The sequence below is a fragment of the Lotus japonicus genome, chromosome 1, assembly GCF_012489685.1.
Source record: "Lotus japonicus ecotype B-129 chromosome 1, LjGifu_v1.2".
Classification (NCBI taxonomy): Eukaryota; Viridiplantae; Streptophyta; class Magnoliopsida; order Fabales; family Fabaceae; genus Lotus; species Lotus japonicus.
This window is the reverse complement of record NC_080041.1, coordinates 39,495,570-39,522,758: the sequence shown is the minus strand read 5'-3', so window position 1 is coordinate 39,522,758 and position 27,189 is coordinate 39,495,570. Positions and strand designations below refer to the sequence as shown.

The 27,189-nt window shown below is 40.0% G+C and overlaps 2 protein-coding genes across 3 annotated transcripts; both read right to left on the bottom strand.

Moving 5' to 3' along the window:
* Positions 1-399: 399 nt before the first annotated feature.
* Positions 400-3,031, bottom strand: LOC130734666 (uncharacterized). 2 transcript variants are annotated; one of them, XM_057587180.1, is made up of 6 exons: positions 2,833-3,031; positions 2,637-2,709; positions 2,504-2,543; positions 2,355-2,406; positions 1,708-1,932; positions 400-776 (listed from the first exon to the last, which is right to left on the bottom strand). In XM_057587180.1, the coding sequence occupies exons 1-6, from the start codon at positions 2,861-2,863 to the stop codon at positions 751-753; spliced, it is 447 nt and encodes a 148-aa protein (XP_057443163.1). In that variant the 5' UTR covers positions 2,864-3,031; the 3' UTR covers positions 400-750. The 2 variants fall into 2 exon arrangements, with proteins under 2 accessions (XP_057443163.1, XP_057443164.1); XM_057587181.1 differs by having other exon boundaries at positions 2,667-2,709.
* A 10,474-nt stretch (positions 3,032-13,505) lies between these two features.
* Positions 13,506-14,437, bottom strand: LOC130734665 (protein PAL OF QUIRKY-like). Its single transcript, XM_057587179.1, has 2 exons — positions 14,191-14,437; positions 13,506-14,106 (listed from the first exon to the last, which is right to left on the bottom strand). Exons 1-2 carry the CDS (start codon positions 14,330-14,332, stop codon positions 13,661-13,663), a joined length of 588 nt encoding a protein of 195 aa, XP_057443162.1. The 5' UTR covers positions 14,333-14,437; the 3' UTR covers positions 13,506-13,660.
* Between the last annotated feature and the right edge of the window lie 12,752 nt (positions 14,438-27,189).

Below are 27,189 nucleotides of genomic sequence, written 5' to 3'. Positions count from 1 at the left end.
GTTAGCCAAATGCGCTTGTATTCTTCTTCTGGACCTCCTAGTAGACTCGCTATTAGAAACCAGTCAAATCACCACCTCAAGGCAAACACGCAAAAAGCCACCAACAACACAACTTTAGTGTGTGATGTTATATTTGGTAGAATATTCAGCATGATATTTTTAAATTAGGGAGTTAACAAATTTTAAAATAGAAAATGTCTTTGAAATTAGTAGGGTTGCACTGCAAACACATTATCTCTATCTCTAAGAATACTTAAAGATCTGTGTGCTCCAAAGGAAAGTTTGTACAAAATTCTTACACCCAATGAATTATCCTCATTTTTAACAGAGATTCATTATAAGGTATTAATCGTAATAGAGTTTTATATTCTGATACTCAGTAGGAGCAGAAGATTAAAATAAAAGAAGACATGAAAAGCCCTGCAGTAAATCGCTCCACAAATCCATAAATAAGAGGCCAAGTTGGGGATACAAAGCCCTGTAGGCAAGAGCTGAAACTAAACAAATAAAACTACTTCTTTAGTAATAAAGTTGATCGTATGGATGAATCTCTATCAGGTTCAAGTTCAACAGCTCCAACATGCATGTGACATTCCCTTCTATATCCCATAATATAATTTTGAGAAATAACATTGCCTGCCACAGAAGTACAGTTTAGTTGCAAGAAACAGAGACAATGAGCTACACTAAATGTGGTTTCCCATTCAGTTCCGAGGAGTTGTCTGCAATTCTCTCCAATGTGTCAGTGCTTCACCATGCTAAGAAGCATGTATAACCTGAAAATAATGGAGAAATAAGAAATGACAAAACAACTAAACCATAAGAAAGCCGGGGAAAAAGCAAGGACTGAAACTAACACTCCTTTGCTCCCATGAAAAAATAAGGCAAAGACATTCATATAGCCAGAACTGAATATATATGGAAAATGGTAAAAGTAATCATACTGGGAAAGCAATATCACATGATAACTCTCCCTTCCTAGTGAGCATCAAAATAGTTATCTCAAGGAATCCTGGCCCTTCTGCTAACTATAACCTCATAAAACAATAACATCAACAAAGAGTTTCCAATTACAACAATATATCAAATAGGCTAATTTGTAAAGGCTAAAATCAAGTATTTCATTTGTGTTTCAAATGGGAAGCATGCATCACTCAAAGCAAAGAGAAGCTACAAACGATGTCAGATTGGACAAAAAGAAGTAGTACACGAAGAGGAATATCTCACCTCTGAAATTAACCAAATATTCAAAAGCAAAGAAAGATGGAAAACCACGACATCTACCTTATTTATATCAATGGCAGTAACAAATTGACATAACACGAGGAAAGATGGGAAATGAAATATTATAGGTGAAATCGGAAAACTTATTTGCTTCAAGCATTCACCAAATATTGAAAAAAAAAGGTGCACATAGGTGTCTATGTGGGGAATTAATCCACTATACCTCCATATCAATTGCAAGAATATCATTTATTCCGAGATATAAAAGAAAGCATAAAATTCCGCACAACTACTATGCAATGGTATCAGGGAAATAAAAAACTACATTATGTGTACCGGTGAAAATTAGTGTTCATAAATAATGAAGTAACCCTTGGACAACACATAGTGACAAATCCAACAAATGGGGCCTCAAATGACAATATAAATCACAGACAAATCAGGCTCCAATGACCAAAATAATAATTGTAAATTAAAACATACTTGAAAATGAACCACACTTGTTGGATCCAGCTTTCTTTGGTCCAATTAACACCACATTGCTGGATGTTTTAGACTTCAGTTGATTATATGAGATGAATAAAACACGGTAAGATTGGCCAAGTTCTTCAAGCATCTCTATGAGATCTTCTTTCCATTTGTGATGCACATGATCTTGGGTTCCACCTTCCAAAATGGTAATCATGGCCTCCATCTTCGCATTCAAATCTACAATTCAATCAAAAGTGCTGAGTTTGAGTGAAAACTGCAGTATAACTAACTATTCAAAGACCTTGTGAAGATGCCAAAAATGTATGCTTTACTTTTAGCAACCCCTACAAATAAACCAATCATCCCATACCTAAAATCGGAAATTTTAAAGGGATGACTGGTAGCATGTTTGAATCTACCTGTGCTTTCTCATAATCAATTTTGACATGCAGCAACTACTCACAAAAGTTTCTCCCAAAATTGATGCTTCCTTTAAAGAAAAACAATTGATTAATTTTACTATTAAATTCCAGTTGTATTGATTTGGTACGTGTTTTCCATTGAAATGTTTCTGAAAGAGAATTCGATCAAGGGGAGTACATATCAAATTGAAATGGCGGAATACCTATGGGCAACAGAAAATCAAAGAAAAAGCTCACCCGAAATCAGTGCAGGTAGGGTGGGGGGCTGGTAGAATCGCGATACAACAACCTAGACTCAAAACGGAGAAACGATTAGAAGAGGAATTAAATCAGAAAGGGGCGAAATTAGAGATAAGAAAAAAGGGGTAGAAAAACGTCTTACTCACCAAAATAAAAACCGAGAAAACCAAAATAAGAGAAGCAAACCTGAAACATTGCAGAAAAATTTAAACAATCAAGATTAAATCTTTCAAATCAAGAAACGCAGGGAGTGTGAGTCGATGAGAAAGGTGGTGTAACTGATGTGCAGCGTGATAGAGAGAACCTAACAGGCAAAAAAGTTCAAAGAATCCCCGATCTGAGTTATCATTCTCTGTTTATCAACATTCACCTTGAGTTAAATCCACAATAGAAGACGAACAGATAGAGATTTGTAGCCTATCAACATTCGACATGAGTTAAATTCATAATTTAGCCTCAAAACAATCAAACCAACCTGTGCAAGCATAAGGGACGGAAAAATACATTGATGCCGAAATCACTTAATATGTTGCTTTGGCTTCTCGATTTTCAGATTGTAGCAAAGATGGATAGAAGTTACAGTTGATACACAGGTGGGTGAACTCATAAAGGCTTGTGAATGAGAAAAGTAAAGAAGAAGAAAGCTAGAAAGGAGCGTTTCAGATGGAATGGAATTTGGAAGAGTAAAACTGATGGAATTAAAAACCCAAATGCTTTTTAATCAACGGCCGAGATTCAATCCAAGTGAAATAAAAGACATTCTTACCAAAATATCCGTTGTCAAACTCCATAGTCTTTGAAATTATTTGTTGATTGACAGATTTACCCCCAAGACTGCAAAAACTCTCCTTTTAGATAGATAGATAGATAGATAGATAGATAGATAGATAGATATATCTATAATATCTATCTATGATCTATCTATAATATATATGAATGAGAATTTTTGCAATTTTGAGGGAAACTGTAACACCCCGATTTCCAGGTGTCACTTAGCGATTTAAAAATAACTTTAAGCGGAAAAACACCAGTATTTTTTTTTTCGTTTGTTTGTTTTCTTTTTGAAATAAGACACTTTAAAGATAAAGACGTAAACCCAACAAGATAACCTAACCGATGTACATCATATAAACATGTACAGCCTCTGTTGTACCCCAACGTCACGCGCACCCGCAGTGACTCCCAAGTAGTGTGCCCGTAGGCAAATATTTACAGATCCAGAAACGTGAGTGACAAAGTTATAATTACAATCCTCCAAAAAGAAAGTCAGCCCCAAAATGGCCTAGACAAGACCCCTACAGTCCGACTAACTCTCTGTGATCCTCCAGCGAGAGAACTACATAAAAAGCTATGCGTCAGGAACCTACTCTGTCCCAAAACAAAACGAATCAGAGCTCTACACAAAATATGACGCCCGCCTAAACCTACCCTCCAGCACCGCTCAAAACTCCTCCTCCTCCTCATCGCTCGCGAAGTAGCAACTGACGTCAGTGTCAGAGTCCACCATGATTATCTCCGCGTCCAAGTCCACAACCTCCCTCTATACTGTCCTGCGTACGACCCTAGTCGAACCCATCTTAACATCTACCTCCTCAGAAAGGACATCCTCCTCCATCACACGTACCAGGGGTTCCACGCGGTAGCCGCGTGATGGAGTAGACGGAAAACGACGAGTGGCAGATGGAACAACAGGCTCTCTCGTCGGCTCCACGAGCCTCGAGGATGACACAACGTCGGTAGGATCGACAGCAGTAGCAGGAAGTGGCACAACAGGTGCCTCAGTATCAGCCTCGATCTCAGATGGATCCTCGTCGTCAGATGAAGATGAAGGTGGTGAAGGTGGTCTCCGGCCAATGCCCGGTCCACAGCGCACCGTAGGTGGTAAGTCAAAGTTCAGCTCCATGCGTCGTAGAACTCCTTTCGTCAGACGTCCACGCTCATCAGTCCGGTCCTCCATGACCCTTCCCCGATACGTCGCCCGATGATCCTCAGGATCGATCACCTAGGCGGTGGGGGCTTGTCGGTCAACCAGCTCAAACCTGATCCCCCCCCCCCCCGAGGGAGAGACCATCGAAAACCAGTCCGCCATCGCCATCTAGCAGCAGGCCGACCGCCCAAACACAAACATGAAACCAAAGCCAAGGCGCAAGGGTCAACTTACGGAATAGAGTAAATATACAAACAGCATGTGATGAGGGGTATATATATATATATATATATATATATATTTGTATCATGTTATCGGCTCTAACAATAATTCAATAAGCAATAGCACACGATTCCAGTTAGGGTGCATGTATGTTTGAGATGCAATTCAATGATCCGGATAAGTCAATTGGGATGGGCACCATCGAGTCAGTTACCACTGGCCTAGTGTGTAACCTTTTTCGCTCGGGTGTCGCTTACAACCCATGCATAGTCGGGTCAATTCTAACCACCCTAGGTTCAACCATTTCTGCCCGCTATGTCGAAGATGCACTCTAGGTGTCTTCGATGAAGGCCGGTCTTGCGACCGTCCCAACCTTCGTGAAGCCGACCGAAGTCGTCCCAACTTCATCGAGGCCCGATCTTTCGGTCGTCCCAACCTCGAATATATGCATGATGTGACATGGTTAGCCAAACATCGAATCGACCTCGCACGTGTGTGTTTAATTATAAACCCAAACTTAAAACCCAAATGGTTAATGTCGGCCCGGCGACATAAACCCCAATGGAGGAGTACAAGAGTACTCGGCGACCTCCTCTCGTCACCGTGTATCACCCCTGTGGCTTCCACCAATTTCCAGTAGTTTCAAGACTTGTCGACATTTCCCCGTCTTTCGCAATCATTTCTCCACTTAAGTTCCCTATGGTTTTATTCATTAATCAAAATATTTCAAGTTGAATTAATCAAGTTATGAGTTTCTTTCTCAAAACTAAGTTCCTTAAGGTCTCTAGTCCCAATTTCCAACCATTCTAAGTTTGCCAAAATCCCCCCAAATGTAATCCCCCGGGGAAAGTCTAAGTGTTCCAATAGGGCTTGATCTCAAACCTCGGGTTTGGACTTGCCTAGGGTTGTTCATCCAACCTGAAATAATACAAGTAGGACCGTTCCATGATCCCAAACTCCGTAGTCGCGACAAGGCGCACAGTTCAATAACAATATCAATATCTCAAGCTATGAGAAGCAATATAACAATAATTCAGTGCGGAAATCATAAGACGGAAACCAGTAAACGGTCGAAGCCTCTCAGAAAACGGAGACACACGTCTCATATATGTTCACTCGGCCGAAGCCTCCAGAAAACATTTTCCAATTCAAAGCGATAGACGATATTCAATGCAATCTTCAATATCAAGCAATATTCAAGTCGAAGTTATCGACGCCTACAATACAAATAGCTAGTAAGTAAGTTGCCCTAACCTCGAGTTGCTCCAGCCTCGCGGTGTAGGTTTTCCTCACAATCTAGCTCGGTACCACCCTAAGTTCCTTCAACTGAACCTTGGAGTAAACAAAGCAAAAATCAATCCAAACTCAATCAATTCGATCATAACAAAGTTAACTAACGATAGACAAAGCGTTTGAAGCTTCGGAGTACAACAATCGAGCACGAGATGACGAGTTATCGCGAAAACGAAATTCTCCCCCCCCCCCCTAAACATGCTCTCGGCCACTCCTTGAAAATAGGGGTTCCAGCGCTTTTTCTTCGATTTAAATGAATTCCTAGGTAGTTTTAGGGTAAAACTAGGGCAAGGAAATTGTCGGAAATATTTTAGAACTAACGGGTCGAATTACGACTAGTTAGGGGCACTTTGGTCCAAAATTAAGGTTCAAAAACTCAAAGTCGAAACTTTGAAAAACAAATTTGATGGGGTCGTTCACAACAACATTTATAGCAACTAATCCTAAGGGCACTAAGTCGGATTGTGGCTTTTTGAAGGTAAAGTTTCAATATGTGAGTAAAATGGGTTTTTATACAGCTTTTTAGATCTTTTGCGACTCGATCGAAATCGGTGCGCATCGGCGAGTGATTTAGCTTGTTGGGTAATTATAGAAGGTAGTTCAAAAGAAAAATCGGGAAAATTGAACAATTTTACGAAAAGCTCGAAACTTTGAGCTCAGAAAGAGATAAAGAAACGCAACAAAAAGAACAATCAGAGGTAAGAAGTGAGTAGATTACCTCTATGTCGTGAAGTAGAGACAAACAACTCGAAGATCGGTCAAGAAACGGCGAAGTTCTCCCTCTCCCTTTCTTCCTCCTAGCTCGCGGCCACACACATGAGAAATGGTGAGTTTTTGTGTTTTTTTTTTCTATTTATAGGAGAGTGAAATCGCGGGAAAATGAATATTTCGCGATTCCGATTTTTGCAGCACGTTCATCGGTGAATTCTAAGCGAGATTTTGGCGACAGAATTCCAGAACTCAAAACAAGTCTCTTGAATTTGAGGAAAACGATCCAAAAGCGGTGTGAGTTAAAATGCTCCGAAAAACTACTTTTTGCTGTGAAAGTTGGATGACAAAACTTCCTTCTGAAGAAAGGTTGGAAACGTCGAAAGAAAACTGGCAACGTGGATGGAAACTTCGTTAGAAGCTCCGAATAGAAAAGGTCTTCATTCAGCGTTTGAATTTGGAGTTTTGAGAGAATAGAATTTAGCGTCGTCGGACTTCCGAGGAATGAAACCTATCGTGCGTACAGTCCAGAGTTCCGAAATGAAACGCTGGTCGAGGGAAAAATAAAGAGAACTTCTTATTTTTCCAAGGATTTAGAATTTCGCTTAAACAGTGCTTTAAGAGCGGAATTAGCCTTTTCTTGACACTCTTGCCATAAGGCGGGTGTGTAGACAACTCGTGCTAACTCCTAAAACGACTATGGTACTATCATCAACCAATTCCTGAACTTTCTTCTTCATTAAACTTTCCCAAACAACAAATTCCTGTCACGCTTACACTGATCCTACGCGTGAGTCGAAAAAATAATTATTTAATCCAGTTCTGAAATCTGGGTCTTACAGAAACTTTGTCATTCAATAATTATTACACAATAATCTAATTGTTTACATGAGTATTTAAGTAAAAATACACATTATTTTCTAAAGATGCAATCACAGTCGTCCATTCCATTGCAACCTTCTATGTTTGAGAACACTTTATGACTAAGGTAGCGTTTGACCTAGCTTTTTTACAGCTTAAAAGTTACTTTTAAGTCAAAGCTTAAAATAAGAGCTTTAAAAAAAAGGTAGAAGTTGTTTGGCAATTTTAAAGTTATTTTTTGCTTAAAAGGTACTTGTAACTTTAAAACTGTTTGGTAAAACTTTTTTTTAACAGATTTGATTTGATTTAAATAAACATCATCTAATTCTGTAATCCTCTTATTGGATTATTTTTAAGGCAAAAGAATTTATTAAAACTAATAACAAGGCATAATTAGTTCATTAGATGCATCCTGTATCACCCCCCACATGATTTGGTTCCATGGCAATGCCTTATCAGGTTTGAGCTCTCAATATATGATGATCTTTATATGGTAAACAAGTGAACAGGGTCATAGCCCACTTACAACACAAGTGGTTCAAACATTTCATCAAACAGTGAGAGTGCAAACCCAAAAAACATAAAAATGAAATTTTTAACAGAATGTAAAACCCAGAAAGCCTCATAAAATGCAATTGACTTATGACTATAACATATTTAAACCCAGAAAACTGCATGACACCGAGGAATGGCAGAGAGTAAGAAGAAGTAGTTTATTGTCAAAATAACCAGTAACCCAGTATGTAATTTGCTTCTTTACTCTTAGCTTCTCTACACGGAGGATTCAAGCCTTGGAGGCCATATTTTTAGGGGTCCTCGATTTTCTCTCTAAAATTGCAAAGGCAGAGCACATGTGATGCATGTGCTCGCCTCAACCTGGTTTCTGGGACAAGGAGGAGGTCGCACAGGCTTGAGAAGATGATGGTTTCAACTCGAGCAGATATGGTCAACCTCCACGTTTCCGTCCATGGAAGCGAGCAACCCTCAACCACGGTGGAGTTTGGTCAGAGAAGGTGGCCTTTCGTTTTAGATGAACGAAGAAAGGGATGTGCGTCAACGAACCGATATGGAGAAGATGAAAAATAAGTTACTTATAAATACCCTTCATGGTTTATTCTCCCACCCTTCATCTGTTTGATTTGTCTGCATCTTTTCTACCTCATCCACATTTTGAGCTGTACAGTTGTTTAAAGTATTCATGGCTTCCAGCAGTGAAAGCCTATCAGAACTCAACTAGCTTGTGTTTTAGGTTTCAAGTTTTGTAAATCCCTGCACAAAACATCAAAGGGGTTTCCACTTAATGTTCATGTTCTGTTTTGTTCTTTACTTTTTTTCTTTAGATTTTTTGTAAGGATGTAAGATGTCAGGATTTCATGAACAGCGACTTGAATTTGGTTGAAACCTTCATATTTTTAATGTTTCGAGCCAATAAAATAAGAGAAATTTATGTTTATAAATTTCATTTTTGTATGATTTACTTGTTTCTATAGGTTCTTCTTGGTTCAAAACCAATTCAAGACGTATGTATTGAGTGATCAAATTTCGAGTCATTCTTTTCTTTAAATTGTATCTTTTTTTCAGAGAGATTGGTCACTAGGAGATTGGTTCTCGACGGTTCACCCTTCGGGGGGATTCGCTACAAGATGATTGATAGGATTAACCCCGCCGCCTGGGTTACTGACCCCGCCGGTCACAGAGTGACTTACATGGGGAGAATGATGGAGGATCAGATTGACGAGCATGGAGATATGACGAAGGGAGTGTTACGATGGTTGACACTGAGCTTTGACCTGCCACCTATGGTGCGCTATGGACCCGACTGTGGGATGCGACCCCCTTCACCACCGCTGTCTTCTGAGGAGGAGGATTCATCTGAGCTTGATGTTGCAACGAGAGCACTCCATGGACCGATCTCTCCTACTGCCATTGACCCTATAGACATTGCTTCTTCCTCGAGGCTAGTAGAGCCAAAGAGGGAGCCAGCCACCACACCTTCCATCCATTTGGGTGCGTCTTCTTTCTCTCGTCGTTATTGCGTGTAACCTTTGGTTCACGTGAGGGAGGAGGACATTCTCACCGATGTGGTTGACGTGGAGCCGGGCTTGATTAGGGCAGTGAGCAGAACTGTGAGGCGAGAGGTCCTGGATTTGGATGTTGAGGTGATTGTTGTGGATTCCGACACCGAGGATGACTACACTAGTGAGGAGGAGGAGGAGGAGGGTTGGGAGACCTGCTTCCTTGGGTGATTCGAGTAGGTGTCATAAGTTGTAGCTATGATTCGTCATTTGTATATTTTGGGGCAGGGTACATTTTGCTTTTTGTGTGGTTCTCTGACATGGGGATCACAGGGAGTAGTCAGACGTTAGGAGGTCTGGAGGAAGCCGTTTTGGGCTAACTCTCCCACACTTTGGAGGAATGTAATTATAACTCTTACACACTAAGCATTGAACGTGTACATATTTGCCTTCGGGCTCACTTTCTGTCACTTGCAGGTACTTGTGACATTTGGTTACAGCGGGGGCTGTACATATATGGTATATCAGGTACTTGTGACCACTCATCCATCTTTACATTCTGATTTCTGCTACTCCAACTATTTTCTCGTTTTCCGTTAAAGTCCAATTTTTCTACCATAGAGGATATAATATCTTATAGCGGTTGGATAAAAAATTTGTTCGAGTTCGATTAGTATTTTGTGGTCATTTATAACTCCTTATGTTTTTCTCCACTCTAACCACCCAGATTGAATTCTATGTGTAACATCTCTATCAATTTCTCCATTATTTTCTACAATTGATCTACGATTCTCAAACTGTGAAACATGTACCTAATGGATGCCGCTCATAGTGGTTAAAGTGGATGTTTGAGTCTATGAGTTCAAAAGTTTGATCCTTAGGAAACACACTCTTTGGGTAACCTTTAACATTTACCACACCTATATCAAATAAGATTGCCCCAGACGATACCTATAGTTAAACAAAAAAAAACTGTGAAAGCTATTGTACAATATTGTATCCAATTTTTACTTCCAAATTACTTCCAACACAATTCTTACTAAAGTTGGAGTTCACATACTTTTTTCCTTCTCCTACTTAATTTAGACTTCTTATAGTCCAAACTTTCCTCCAAATCAAAAGTTTAGACTCAATATTGAACCCTGATGTAAACCTATCTTTATAGGAAAATTATTAATCACGCCCCAGGAATACACACACTAATAAATTCCCCCTTATATGTATTGTATTGCTCGAACATGGCCACACGAACAATCCCTTTCTTTTCCACAACCTTTCATAACACCCCTAGACACACGATGTTTTTTCCAATTCCACCTATGCTTACCTTCAACAACCAACACTAATCGTATCTTCAACATAGTTTAAAATTAATTCTAAGAAAATCTAAACTAACTACTAAGGCATATGTATAAAAAACACTCCCTATAACATTCAGAAATTTTTAAAGAAAAGCGTGGGCATTTTGTACTATAACTTTTATAGAGATACAATTTAGATGACCATATCTAATATTTTTAATTAATAATAATCCTTAGCAACTCCTCAATGTAAAGAAAGCTCAAATCAATTTTTTCATTTCCCACATTTATTCAGCCATATCCAATTATGATCCATTCAATCACACTCACTTAAATATGTATCTGATTTGCATCCATTTTCACTTTCTATATCTCTTCAAGTGAAGTTCAAATTAGGGGTGTGAATAGATTATTTTCGTGCGTCTATATTGTTCATCTGTTATCCATGTATATCCATGGAGGGGGATTGGAATGATACCCTGTTGGCCTGCTGGGTTTGTCAATAGGAGTGTATATAATTTTGTTTTGTCACGGGGCTTTATCATGTACAGGGGCTGCTTTGTTTACTATATCTTGCAGGATTTGGTTAGGCCTCAATAACATGCTGCTGGAACTCATGATGGAAATGGTGGGAATGGGAAATTGCTCACTTCTGGTGGATATGGAATAGCTGTTGAAGATTATTTTAGAGTAAATTACACTCACCCCTCAAGGTTTGCAAGAATTACAGTCCACCCAATTCTTATTTAAAATCTACACCCCATCCCATTTTATATAGAGGCAAATTTAGTGACGAAAAATATTCTTCATTAATAATTAGTTATTATTTAAATTGTTAATCAATAATTTCAAAAAATATTTTCAATATAATCCAATAAATTTAAACATGAAAACATCACGGATCTCATTCTCTCAATCGCGTTCTTCCTCCGTAAATTCACAATGCAAATTCTACAATAGCACACCTGACCGGTTTACAAACCATATTTCGAACATAGTGAAACGTGCTTGTGTTTTCATATTCGGTAATAATTCAATTTTAATTAAAATAAACTATTTATACCTCCAAATCTCCAATTTTCAAAATTGGATTGTAGGCCCAAAAAGCAACACAAATGGGTGAAGAAAATAGAGAAACAAAATTAAGAAATATGAAGTGGATCAGAGGTTATTAAACCCAACGATACGGTGGAGCACCGTTTTTAACAAAATCCAACAACATCTTAAACCAACAGAGCGTTCGCTCACAACTTAAAGGGGTGAAGTTCACAAGAAGTAGTTGAACAAGTGGCTTAGGGGATGTGCCACGTTCTGGGGTTAAGGTCGCAACAAAACTTTGAGGCATAGTGGTGCCATGGGGTTTCATATTCTGGGACGGTGACCGCCGTGTTAAAGGGAGCAAAAGCTTGGTGGTGACGGTTTGTCGTGAGAAATATGATTTGGAGATAGATGGGACGTGGACTCAACAGACAGAATGAATGATTTTTTTAAATTTAATTTAGTAAAATTATTTTCATAAATTAATGTATGATAGTGTATATGCATTAAATTTTTTTTTTAGTAATTATTTTTTATTAGTGACAAATTTGTTTTCGTCACTAAATTTTGCCTTTATAAAAAATGGGGTGGAGTGTAGATTTTAAAAAAGAATGGGGTGGAGTGTCATTCTTGCAAACCTTGAGGGAGGTGAGTGTATTTTACTCATTATTTTATTTAGGTTCAGAGAATCTGTGTATTGTTTCCTCTTGGAGGCTTTGCATTTGATCCTATAAGCTTGTACTCTTTTTCCTGAGGCATACCTTATAGAATCTTATTTCCAAGGGCTTATTTTTCTCTCTATGATGTAATATCTTCCTTTTCCTTGATACTTGTCTCTTACTCCTTTGTATTGAAGTGAAATATCTTTTGTACTTCATTTCAATATATTCCATTGCATATAATTTTTTTTATTTATACTTTCTTATTTAATTTGGATCTTCCACTTGCATTCAAGTGGTAGGGGCTGATTCTTTCCTCTATATCTAATAACTTATTTCAAAGCTTCATCCAATTATATAACAGTAAGCTATTGAACCCACTACAAGACTACCAGAAAATATGCCTCAATAATGACATTGTCAAGTAACCAACTAGCCGACGTGCCCCACCCAAGGCTCTCTGTTTCGGTCATCAACTTACTTCATTATGGGGTCCTTTCTTTTCCTTTAGGGAAAAGTGTTTGTCATATAGTTTTTCAAATTCAATTTCAGGTTTATGGTATATATCTCTTTATCCTTTCCCCTTAGTTGGTCTCCACATTCAATGTCTTGCATCTTTCAATTATTATTATTATCATCAAGTTCCTTAATCCACTTAAGTTGTCTACCCAATGTCAATAAGGCTCAAATGTTTTGTCCTCTTCCCCAATTCCAGTCCCACGCCTCACGGCACCAAAGTCCTCATCCACCATCTATTGTGGACCTGCAAAAGGGAAGAATAATACACAAACAAGTAACGTAAAGAGATTAGTTCAACAAATACAAATCAACAAGAATGAAATAATTTATTTTATTTGAGCAACAAATTTAAAGGAAAAACACTTACCCAAATAATAATCATATAATCAAGTCACACGCGAAGGTCAGCAGCGTGTGGAGTCACAATTTATAAAACACACACGTAACGACGTCTGACGCGTACGACGGAATCAAAACCACTAGAAGCGGTACGCAATGGACACGTCATAAAAACTGATTCGGTTTCAGACGGCGGTTAACGGAACACTAACTCTGAAAAAAGAGTCCCACGCGCTTCCAACAAGAAATTAAGGCTCAAATAAAAATTAGAACCTCAACCAGATTTAAGAATTTATCAAAAAAACAAAATTAAAAATCATGGTATTTAATATCCCCTCTCATCTCTTTTTAGTTTTTAAACTCATAGTATTTTTCGTCCGTTTACTATTTACTGTGTTGTGTGTAGATATTATGGTTTCTCTTAATGGCAGTAATTGCTGCAGTGGGGCCCGCGGTACAAGAATCTTGGGCTTCCTTCGAATCGGCCAGGGTAGCAACAAGCTTTGATCGGAAACCCTAACGGCGCCCGCGGCGAGCGATTTTGCCGGACGATACGATGCACCGCCGCGTAAGGCAGTGATTCGGCGGAGGTGTGAGGCGATCTGAACGGGGAGTGACTGGCACTGGAAGTAGACGACGACGGAACGGGAGAGAGCTTCTTGATCATCATCGATCTCGGCGGTGAAAGAACCGCTCTGATTTTCAACGGATGAGTCAATTCCGACGAGGCGCGATCGTACTCGTGGAAGATGTTGGCTAAATCCTCGTCGTTGGTGATGGAAATCAAAGTCTCCAAGTCTCCCTTGGGCAATTGACACCTCAAGGTCACGGACGAACCGCACAACTCTACAAGCTTCACCATCAATTCTGCAGAAAACAAAACCACAAGGAAGGAATCGTTAACGATGAATACAGGAAGGGAAGGGGAAGATCGGACGGAGAAGAGCGAACCTGAAAAGGAAACGGAACGATCAACGGCGAGAACTCTGGTGTGGCCGCCGACGTAACGGAGTTGGCCGTCGGTGGGGCGAGGTAGGATCTTGCCACCGTAGCTACAGAGAAGTTTGAGAGTGTGGGCGGGTTTGGATTCCATGACTCGTTCGGTTGGAAGAATCTAGACAAGAGAGGAAGGAACTTTGGAAAGAGTGCGTTGCGTTCCTTCGCCGTTGGAAGGAAAGGGCTTGAAAACCCTGGGATGTGATTTTGGGGTGCATTTATAGGCGGAATTGTTGATAAAAAAGCCCAGGCCGACGCGTTTATTCTTATTTTCTTATTAATAAATAAATAAATCATAATTTCGACCAAAAAAATAAATAATAAATCATAATACTTTAAAGTGGAAACCGACTTGGAGTGTCACAACAGTCAGTTAGGACTATTCTATTCCCATATATGCGGATATTCTTTTCTTAATCGCTTTTGAAGATGGAAACCTAAAGCCTTTTGTTAGCCTTTTATTCTGGTCTGGGAGGAGAGCCGTTTATTCTGAACTATGTTTATTCCCAGAGACTATGGTACCGAGTAATGATATATATACACTTCATTTTATAAACACTTCATTTTCACATCTTTTTATTTTTATCTCTCTCATCTTATCATCTATCACATCTCATATTTTCTCTTTCTTACTTTTACTTTTCTTCCTATCTCTCTCACAATTCCACCTCTTCACCTCAAAAGAGAGGTGTGGATGAAAGATTATCCCTATGGTACCATATGTCCATAACTAAAATTTAAAAACCTTATATACAATTTAGGTTTAATTGCAACTTTAGTCTCTGGCGTCTACATAAATCACGATTTTAGTCTCTCACTTAATTTAATTACAAGACTAGTCCCTCATGTTCCCTCCCGTTTGCAACGTTAGTCCTTATATCTAATTATTAACGGAGAAGGTTTATGTGACAATGCACATACCTCTCATGTGACCAAGAAAAATGATTTAACAGCACTTTTGGTCCCTACTTATATACATTAAGCAGTTTTGGTCCTTAAAGTTCAAAAATTACATTCAAATTAATAAAAAACAAAAAAAACCAGAAAATGATGTGTATTTATCTTCTTAAAATTCATATTTATAAAATCATAATTTAATTATAAATAATTAAAAATATATGTGCTTCTTGTTTATATTTTATAGAATAATAAAAATATCTTGGCTTAAAGGGTCCAAAGACCCATGAGATTTTAAAGGGAATCAAATCCAGGACCTATAAAAAATTTACATCAAATTGGGTCCCTAAGATTTTTTTTTTAATTCAATTAAGACCAAATGTTGCCACAGCTCAATTTTGTCCTAGTCACTTTTACCACGTGGCTTTTTAAATTATTTTTTAATTAAAAAATTATAAAAAAATATTATTTTTAATTCCAACTCATTTACTTAAGGAGAAAAAAATTAAAAAACTTAATAAATCCCTAATTTAAATAAAATCCCTTAACTAAATAATTACCTAATCTAATAATAACAAAAAACATCAAACCCAACCAGAAATTAACAACTCCAAAAAATCTCATTCTTCTTCTTCTTCTTCTTCCCCACCCCCACCCACACCCACCCAACAAACCCAGACAACCAGAGCCCTACCACCCCCAATCCACATGCAAATCTGAACTCAACCTCACCTCACCATAATTCTTGGAAGTAAATCCCAAGCACCCAAGCAAACCATGTCTATAAGGCAAAAACGTCTTCTTCCTCAACTCCTCTGATTGTGCTCTTTTTTTGGTGGGGGAGAATGAAATGGTGGACCATAACTTGTTGTTGCTCCTTCCTTCACTTTTACTCCTGAGAAAATCCTTCAAGAAAACCCACCTCTTTGAGCTTCTCCCAGCTGAAGAACACCTCGAAGAAGAAGCTGAAGTTGAATGAGTTTTCTCGAAACCCACTTCATCACCCACATTCTCCTCTTCCTCATCTTCTTCTTCTCCCTCGATTTTGTTGGTTCTTCCAGTCTCTGTCCATTGTAAATGCGTGTTTCTGAGAGGAGACAGAGATCTGAAGGTATGAAAAACGGTAGAAAGGGGGGGGTTTGAATAACGTTTTCAGTACAAAACTACCACCTTAAAGATTTTAACAAATCTTTTCGAGAACTAAGTGCAAAAGATAGAGATAGAAAAGCACACAAGGATTTTATCCTGGTTCACTTGATAAATCACTCAAGCTACTCCAGTCCACCCGTTAAGGTGATTTCTTCCTTCTTAGAATGAAGGCAATCCACTAATCAGATAATTGTTACAACTGCACTTGAAACCTACAAGTGACTAACAATACACTGACTTAGCTATCACTAAGATTCACTCTCTTAGTCTTCTCTAGGATCCGATCAACCTTGATCTCCTAAAGGAAAATCAAACAACTGTTTGAGGTTGGTGTTTACAAGGGTTTGCTTCTGAATAAGCTGAGTGTAAACTAAATAAATTACAAGATGAAAGAAAGCTTAGAATGTTTTGAATATCTTGCGCGTGTTGCTTCTTCTTAGTTTCTTAGCCGCTTCTTTCAATCTTCAGCCTCTATATATACTCCAAGGATTAGGGTTGAGCGTTGCATGGAAATGCTACCGTTGGAGGGCAGTTCTGGAAAATCCAGCTTCTGCTGTGGCTGAGAACGTTAGGTAGGTCGTCAGGAAGGTACACTTGCTTTTGTACTTGGATAGCGACTTGACCTTTTAACCTAGGAGACTTCTGATCAGAGGAATGCTTCGTATTGGAACTTGTGAAGCAGGTTGATCAGAGTCAGAGGGAAAGCACAGATCCTCTGACCATTGTATCTTCTGATTCTGAACTCAGAGGGAAGAACATGGCCTTCAGAGTTTCTTGCTTCTGGACTTCAGAGTTTCCACTATTCAGCTTCTGGATCTTCAGAGTCTTCTACACCATCGGAACATCTGAACCTTCAGTGTTTCTTGGTTGTCAGAACTTCTGGATCATCAGAGCTTCTAGCGACTGAGTCCTCATCAGAGTTTGTATGGCTTCAGATCTTCTGAAGCTTTTCCACTGTTCATACCGAACATGGTGAATGCGAAAGCGTTGCTTGGGTTACCCTTTATACACAGTGCTTCTGATTTGTGTGAAATTGAGTCAGGGTCAGAGCCTGTAAATAGCACACTCAGAAAAACACGTTAGAGTACCACAATTGTTCATATCAAAAGGTTAACTTGTAATCATCAAAACATAGAGTTGTACTACTAGATCAAAACTTGATCTTACAATCTCCCCCTTTTTGATGATGACAAAACTAAGATTTTTGATGAACAATTCTTAAACATTAAACTGAATTCACTCAGAGTTTAGAGATATAGAATAAGACTTATCCTGATGTGAATAGTTTATCTTGCTCATTCTGAATTCAAGTCACTGCTTGATTCTGAGCTTAGCTCCCCCTGAATCTAATACTTGATGAAAACGTTAGTAAAGTCTAGATTCTGAGCTAAATCATATAAGAGTTCAGAGTGAAAAGCTTATGACATAGATGAAAAACGAATAATCAGAGCGCATAAGTGATCAGAGTCATGGACAAGGTATCAGAGTCTTGGGTATCAGAGTCAACTTAGAATCACTTCAGAAGAAGTGAAATGTATTCCTTGTATTTGCCCAGTGACACATCTATGGTCATGAAGGTGGAACTCTTAAAATCTCCAAAAGAAAAATAAGTCACACTAACACATCTTACACATCAAAAACTGGGTTTACTCCCCCTTTTTGTCATTAGCAAAAAGCTTGGGGTGTGAAAAACTTAGCTTGAAGAAAATGAAGACGATGTAAGAATCAGAGTGAGGCGATAATAAATAGAAGAGTTAATGCAAGGGATGAACGTTTACCACCGGTCAAGTGAGGAAATAGAAGGATCAGTTACCAAGTACTTAACCTCGAGAAACTGTAAGAGCATTAACTTTCAGAGAGAAAGTGAAGCCTATAAAAACGTTGGAGAGAAAGGTAAGCTGCACATCTCGAATAATTTTCAGTAAGAAAAATGGCATCATACAGAATGGCATTAGAAGAGCTCAGAAGGAAGGCGTTTGAGGAAGATATGTTCCTCAATATTAGGCATCCCGATGGTACAAAGACCATACAAGAGCTGACGAAGACACTGCTTGAAGAAGATCTTGGTCCAGAGATGGAGAAAGATCTGAAGGAGTTCCTCTGCTTCGTGGAAGAGATTCAGGAGCTTTGCCAGCGGGAGCTGAATCTGCTGGAAGAGAAGGAGACTGTGGAAAAGAGACTTAAGACGATAGAAGATAGTCTAGAAAAAGATGATCTGAGCATCAAACTCAGCAACATAGAGTATGCATTGGATCGTCTGGAGAAGGAAAGAGTGGAGCAGCGCCAAGAATGCAGAAGAATGAGGAAGGATCCTCCATTCTAGATATAGGGAATAATGTATGATGGAAAGAATTATGATGTAAACATAGAACAATTATGAATAAAACAGGTTTTGCAAACATATGTGCCACAAATATATATAGATATATGCATATAGAATCACAAATGAACAAATTAAAGTAAGTAAATAAGCAGAGTTTAAATAAAACAACGTTAAATAAAAAGGAAAAGGAAGAAAAAGAAGAGATCCTAAAAACTAAGATTTATCAGTACGGCGCAGAAGTTCCATCATCATGTGCTTCATCTCAATCAGCATGGATTCATGAGTGTCAAGACGTTGTTCCATGATGTCGAGTCTGGATGAGCTTGGCGGAGTAGAGCTGGAAGGAACATTCTGAGCAGCTTGAGGTTCTGGAATGGAAGCAGAAGCAGCAGGAATAAACATAACTGGTGCAAGTCGCTCTGCCTCAGCCTCAGCTTCAAGACGTTCTGCCTCAAGTCTGGCTTGTTCAGCCTGAGCTGCTGCTTGACGGGCAGCTTCTTCTTCTTGTTCTTTCTGTCTCTTGGCTTCTTCAATGGCTTCAAGAAGCTTGGTTCGCTGTTCTAGTTCATGAAGAGCCACCCTCCTAGCAAATCTTTGCTTTGCAGCCTCAATGCTCTGACTGCCTTCTGCATGCAGGAGCTGCAGCATAACGGGAAACTGAGCCACCAGCCAAGTGCTCAACTCGTTCCACTCATCAGCCACATTTTCAGCATTCTCACTGAGGTCAGTCTGACCGTGCACATTACGGAGCTTCAAGGAGGCTTCATGATTGAAAATATTGATGCACTCAGAGAGAGATGTGGGTTGAAGGTGAGTATAGGGAATGATGGAGAGGTTGGGTGCAGGAGAGGCTGGGTGATTGCTGCTATGAGCTTCAGAGGCACCTTGTGGAGAACCAATGTTAATTATGGGAGCATTGGGTTCAGAGGTTCCACGGTGAGGGTCTGAAGTTTCAACCAGAGGGTGAGGTGATCTAACCGAGGATTGGTTAGATACTGATTGTTCAGGTTCAGGGTCTGGTTGAATTGGTTCTTGTTGGTCAGGAACAGGGTGAGTCTGTTGGACTAAGGGGTCTGCCTCTTGGATAGGATTGGCCAAGATAGGTTCATCTGGGTCAACTAGACGTTCAGGTCTAGGGCCAGGATATTGCCTAGGGCTTGGACAGGTGAGGTAATAGTCTTCCAAGGCAGATACCTTCTCTTTCCTAACCTCCATGAATTTTCTAAGTGATTCAGAGGTATTGGAAGGAGGGGAGTCAATGACATTGATGGGGAAGGATACAGGTGTGAAGGCTGATGAAGAGTCTGTATCCGTGGTTCTGACAGCAGGACGTGCTGATGCTCTGGGAGCAGAGTGATCAGACGTTCTGGGTTGTGGTTCTGTTGGGTTGGGTTCTGGTTGGTTTTGGATGATGGGTTCAGAAAGTAATGGGTCGTATGGAATGGTGAGGAGAGAGGTTGGATCTTCTGACCTAGAGGGTTGGTTCTGAAGCAAATTCCAGAGTGGTGCTTCAGTAGGAGAAGGTTGAAAGAATGAAGATCTTGGGGAATGTGGTGGAGTGGTGGTTTGTGCGGCTGGCTGGGATTCGGAAATAGGAGTGAGGGGATTTGAAGAGTGTTGGAGTAAGGCAGAAATTGGGAGTGCATCAAATAAATTCAAATCATCATCAGAGGTAAGTGCGGGCTTACTTGTATGTGCTGATGATCGAGTCACTCTGGCAGGAGGTTCAGTCCTTCTGACCTCTGCAGCAGCTGGTTCCACCCGAGTAGGCTTCACCACAATCCTGACTTTCTTCTGCTTCTTCTTTGGAGGACCATCCTCACTATCATCACCATCATCATCAGCAGGCTTGCTCTTCGGTTTCTTGACCAGAGGGACATCAGATTCCTCTGAGGATTCGTCCAGAACCATCTTCCTCTTGGTTTTCTTCTTGGGAGGAGAAGGAAACTCTGGAGCTGGTGGAAGTCTGCTGACGAAATCATCAAGGTCAATCTCGAATCCTTGAGCCCTGAGGTCTTCAACATAGCATCTGATGGCTTCAGGATGGTCTGCTTGAGTCCACAGAGGGTAGTCATTCAGAGGCATTCTTCTTCCTCTGATCTCAGAAGATGTGTCCTCATGAGCAGGAGCAATCTTCTTCTGGACTAAGCCCATCTTCTTCAGAGAGGTGGCGGTGAAGACATCGCTGACAATTGTGCTCAAGTCCTCTGTGCAACCAGCATTGATCAAATCTTGCACCAGGTTGCTTTCAATCAGAAAGTCTGAGAGCAGCCTCCCAAAAGGGATATATTTGATGGCTGACTTGATGGAGGAGGTGGTGCGAGACTTCCGGATGCATTCCTTCAGATAGGAGAACAGGAAGTAGGGAAGGCAGATCTTCTCCTTGTCTTGAATGAAGAACAGCATCGCCTTCTGATTGAAGTTGATGTAGTCTGGAGAACTGCCCTTTGGTCGTTGATTAATGCAGTTGAGGAGGATCTTGTGCCAGATTCTCAGTTTGGGGTGAAGGTCCATCACCTTGTAACTCGTCTTGCCCGGTTTGAAAGTGGTGTACAGGGCCTTGTTGACGATGTCTTTGGTTCTGGGTTTCAGCTTCGATTCCGTCAGTGAGAACCGATACCCATGAGCAGTTTCTGCACCTAGCAGATTCACGAAGGACTTCTCCGTGATGATGATCTTCCTACCCAGTATGTAAGAGACCACCTGAGTGTCATCACAATCAGCGTGCTTCCAGAATTCCTTTACTAGCTTCTCATACACCGGTCCTCGAAGTCGATTGAAGTAGTTTCCCCAACCTTGAGCTTGGACTTCAGGACGGAGATCAAACCCATTTGCAGCCAAGTTGTCGAGGTTGAATCTCCATTCTGCAAGGACTTGGAGTTCCTCAGGAGGAAATACACAATGAACGGCACAGCCCCGTTCTGCAATAGGAACAATCTCCTCTTGAGCTTGAGCTTGTTCTTGTGCTGGGTTCTCAGAGCCCCGTTGACCCGTTGCCAACCCGACTACCATGTGAGGGAACTGAGGTGCATCTGCAGTAGATCTTCTGGTTTGTCTCACCATTTTGAAGAGGTTGAAGCTTTGAGGTAGAAGATGAAGTTTGAAGGATGAAGAGAGATCGAGAGAAAAATCACGAAGGAGGCGGTTTTGAAAAGCAGGGAGTGCGAGAGTGAAAACCGGAAGTGAGAGAGAACGTGTGTGTATAGTGGGTTTTATCAAATAACCGTTGTTGATTCAAAAAGCACTTTAAGATCAACGGTTGAAAATTAAAGATAGATAGTAACAGTAAAATACACAATCACACACAGGAGATAAGCATGCAATCACAACAGACTGTCACACGGGCACAAGGAACTATGCATCAGAAATTCTGACGCACGTGTTGTTGTCTCAGCTTCAGAGTCAGTACCAGTGGGCACACACACTCTGATTGAGTTACCTTCTGGACTAGACATCTTCTGATTAAGAAGTATCATAGTCAGAGGTTCTGATCTATCTTCACTCTGGACAAAAGTCCATGTTTAGATTTTTCAGAATAAAAATAAATCTATCTTCAGCTAAGGGCTTTGTAAAGATATCTGCCCATTGATGGTCAGTATCAACAAACTTCAGAAGAAGTACGCCCTTCTGCACATAATCTCTAATGAAGTGATACTTTACCTCAATGTGCTTTGCCCTTGAATGCAAGATAGGATTCTTGCTCAACGAAATTGCAGCAGTGTTATCACAATAGATTGGGATATTGCTCTCAAGGATCTGATAATCCTCCAGCTGATGTTTCATCCAGAGCATCTGAGTGCTGCATATTGCTGCTGAGATATATTCTGCCTCTGCAGTTGATAGAGCAATGGTTGATTGCCTCTTGCTTGCCCATGAGACTAGATTGCTTCCCAGAAATTGACAATTTCCAGAAGTACTTTTTCTCTCTGTTCTATCTCCAGCATAATCAGCATCACAATAACCTGAAAGCTTATACTCTGATGTTTTCTTATACATCAAGCCAAGGTTAGTGGTGCCTTTCAGATACCTCAGGATCCTCTTAACAGCAGTTAAGTGGGTTTCCCTTGGATCTGATTGGAAACGAGCACATAAATGAACACTAAATAATATGTCTGGCCTAGATGCAGTTAAGTACAGAAGTGAACCTATCATGCCACGATAGAGCTTCTGACATACTTTACCACTTATATCTTCTTTTTCCAGAATGCATGTTGGATGCATTGGAGTCTTGGCCACTGTAGATTCCAGCATATTGAACTTCTTCAGAAGTTCTTTAGTGTACTTGCTCTGATGGATATATGTCCCTTCTGGTGTTTGATTAACTTGTATTCCCAGAAAGTACTTTAATTCTCCCATCATACTCATCTCAAATTCAGCCTGCATCATCTCAGAAAATTCTTTGCATAGAGATTGATTAGCAGAACCAAATATAATATCATCAACATAAATTTGCACAATTAAGATATCATCTTTATAAGTCTTGCAAAAGAGAGTTGTATCTACTTTACCCCTTACAAACTCATTCTCCAGAAGGAATGAGCTAAGTCTCTCATACCATGCTCTGGGAGCTTGCTTCAGACCGTAGAGTGATTTCTTCAATTTGAACACATGGTCTGGTTTCTTTTCATCTTCAAAACCTGGGGGTTGATGAACATAGACTTCCTCTGAGATATAACCATTTAGGAAGGCACTCTTTACGTCCATCTGATGTAGAACTATGTTGTGATTTACTGAGAAAGAAATCAATAATCTGATTGCCTCCAGTCTTGCTACCGGAGCAAATGTTTCAGTATAGTCTATTCCTTCCTGCTGGCTGTAGCCTTGAGCAACTAGCCTTGCCTTGTTTCTGACTACATCTCCTTTCTCATTTAGCTTGTTTCTGAATACCCATTTCGTTCCAATAACATGGACATTCTCAGGCTTCTTCACTAAGCTCCAAACATCGTTCTTGGAGAATTGATTCAATTCTTCTTCCATGGCCAGAATCCAATCCTTGTCCTGAAGAGCTTCATCTATGGACTTGGGTTCAATTAAGGACACCAATCCTTTCAGACTCAGCAAGGTCTCTTCAGAGGGTCTGAAGGCAGATCTGGTTCTGACTGGTTCATCTTTGTTGCCCAGAATCAATTCCTTAGGATGAGCTGCAGTGATTCTGCTCTTCTTCAGAGTTTGTGAGTTGGAGGGACCAGCTTCTTCCTCTGGTTCATCTTCCTCTGGCTCAACTTCCTCTGGAGCTTTGCCTTTGTCAGAAACATTAATGCTTAAATCTGCAAACTTTTCAACTAGCTTTGACTGGTCAGAGTCAAGCTTATCATCAAATCTAACATGAATAGATTCTTCAATAGTCTTAGCATCAGTATTATAAAATCTAAAACCTTTAGATCTATCAGAATAACCAAGTAATAGACACTTAGAAGATTTAGCATCAAATTTATGCAATCTATCCTTAGTATTGAGAACATAACAAACACAGCCAAAAGGATGAAAATAAGAAATGTTGGGTTTTATGTTCTTCCACAATTCATAAGGAGTCTTATTCAGAATTGGTCTCACAGAGATTCTGTTCTGAATGTAACATGCTGTATTTACTGCCTCTGCCCAAAAGTGCTTAGCCATGCCAGTTTCTTGGAGCATGGTTCTAGCCATCTCCTGAAGAGTTCTGTTCTTCCTCTCAACAACACCATTTTGTTGAGGAGTTCTGGGACAAGAGAAATCATGTGCAATTCCATAGGAATCAAACAGACTCTCAAACTTGTCATTCTCAAACTCTCCACCATGGTCACTTCTGACACGCACAATTCTACAAGCCTTCTCGTTTTGCACTTGAGCAATGAAGGTAGAGAACACAGCATGAGACTCATCCTTGCGGGTTAGAAACTTTACCCATGTCCAGCGGCTATAGTCATCAACGATAACCATCCCATATCTCTTGCCACCTATAGACTCAGTTTTCACTGGTCCAAACAGGTCGATATGCAGAAGTTCTAACGGCCTTGAGGTTGAGACAACATTCTTTGCCTTGAAAGGGACTTTTGTGAATTTGCCTTTCTGACATGCTTCACAAAGAGCGTCTGAAGCGAACTTCAGATTGGGTAAGCCCCTGACAAGGTTTAGCTTGCTCAGCTGAGAAATCTTTCTCATACTGGCATGCCCTAATCGTCTATGCCATACCCACTGCTCTTCATTAACAGACAGAAGACACTTCACATTCTGAGCCTCCAACTCAGATAATCTGATCTTATAAATGTTGTTCTTCCTCTTGCTGTTAAACAGAACAGAGCCATCGATCTGACTTACAGCCCGGCAGGACTTTTGATTGAATATAACATCATAACCCTTGTCAGCTAATTGACTTATAGACAATAAGTTATGTGTTAAGCCGTCTACCAATAAAACATTATCAATGCATGGACTACTATCTACACAAATAGTACCAGTACCAATAATTTTACCCTTTTCATTTCCTCCGAAGCCAACTTCGCCTCCAGGCTTAAGTTTCAGCTCTCGGAACATACGCTTTTCTCCCGTCATGTGACGCGAGCATCCACTGTCCAGATACCATGATTGGTGTTTCAGTGGAGCTATCAAGGATATCTGCAACATAGATAATCTTGTCCTTAGGTACCCACTTTCTGGGTCCTCTTTTGTTAGTTACCCCAAAGGTTCTGATCACCTTGGGTGTCTCAACATGATATTTTAAAGGAATATTTGCATGAAATTTAGTCATAGAGAAAGATCCCTTTTTAAGAGGGTTTTTAGCAACTTCAGCAGGTACAGGATCAGGCAATATGGTACCAGAGGGAACAAAGCATTCATACAAGGATTTAGCTTTAGACACAGAAGGCTCATTTCTAATTGGTTTAGAATAGCCAATGCCATGCATTCCATTTCTGCTTACACCATAGATCATTGAAGCCATTAAGCTTCTATCTACGCTTTTAGCCAGGAATCTTTGAAAAGATTTTTCATACTTAGATTCATGCTTACTATCAGAGGCATCGCAGGCAATAACTTCTTCTAACTTTGCAATTTGATTCTTAAGCACAGAGTTAGAATTAACTAAAGCATGGTTATCATTTTTCAAATCAGATATGATTTTCTCATGTTCAGAAGGAGTTTTAGAAACAGCAGATAAGTTCTTTTTCAGCTTCTTATGCTTAGACAACAAGGAGTTATACTTATCCATGATATCAGACAAAGCATGTTTCAGTTCAGAGGTAGAGAAGGAAGCAAATACCTCATTTTCATCGTCAGAGTCTGGATCTCCTTCTGATTCTGAGTCAGAGTCAACAGCTTCCTTTGACTCTGTTCCTTTGTCTTTGACAATAGCCATGAGTCCTTGGACTTCACCATCAGAGTCAACATCCTCTGACTCTGATTCATCGAATGTCACCATCAGACTCTTCTTGGTCTTGAAGTGCTTCTTTGGCTTCTTGTCCTTCTTCAATTTTGGACAGTCACTTTTGTAGTGCCCTGATTCTTTGCACTCAAAGCAAGTGACTTCCTTGATTGATGACTTCTTCTGACCTGAGGATTCAGACTTTCCTCTTGCCTTTCCAGAGCCTTTGAACTTGCTCTGCCTGTGCTTCCAGATGCGGTTGAGTCTCTTGGAGATCAGAGTCAGCTCATCTTCATCAGAATCTTCTGATGCTTCTTCAGATTCTTCTTCTTCAGCTTGAAGAGCCTTTGACTTCTCAACCTTAGCCTTTTCAGATTTGGATTTCAAGGCTATGGACTTTTTCCTGAGATCTTGCATCTCTGAGCGCTTCAGCTCATGGCATTTCAAAATGCTGATGAGTTCTTCTAAACTCATATTCTCAACATCTCTCGTGAGCTCTATTGAAGTCACCAAAGGCATCCAACTTTCAGGAAGACACCTGATGACCCTTATGACGTGATCTTTTGTTGTGTAGCTCTTGTTGAGAGGACGTATGCCAGCTACAAGCAGTTGAAATCTGGAGAACATTTCTTCAATGGACTCATTTGGCTCCATGATGAAGGATTCATACTTTTGGATCAAAGACAATGCCTTTGATTCTTTGACTTTCTTGTTTCCTTCATGAGACATCTTCAGAGAATCAAAAATGCCTTTAGCAAACTCACGATCTGTAATCTTCTGGTACTCCTCATAGGAGATAGCACTTAGAAGAATTGCTCTTGCTTTATGATGTTGTGAGTACAGCTTCTTTTGATCTGCAGACATCTCTGACCTTGGGATCTTCTTGCCATCTGCATCAACTGGACGCTCGTAGCCATCCACAATAATATCCCAGAGATCTGCATCGAAACCCAGAAAGAAACTTTCCAGTCTATCTTTCCAATATTCGAACCTTTGACCGTCGAACATAGGAGGCTTTGCGTTGTAACCATCTCTTTGAGTTTCACTGGTGGTGGCAGCCATTGTTTTTCACACCGGCCCGGATCACTGAACACTGTTAGGTGTGGTAATCAGAACTTGCGCTCTGATACCAATTGAAGGTATGAAAAACGGTAGAAAGGGGGGGGTTTGAATAACGTTTTCAGTACAAAACTACCACCTTAAAGATTTTAACAAATCTTTTCGAGAACTAAGTGCAAAAGATAGA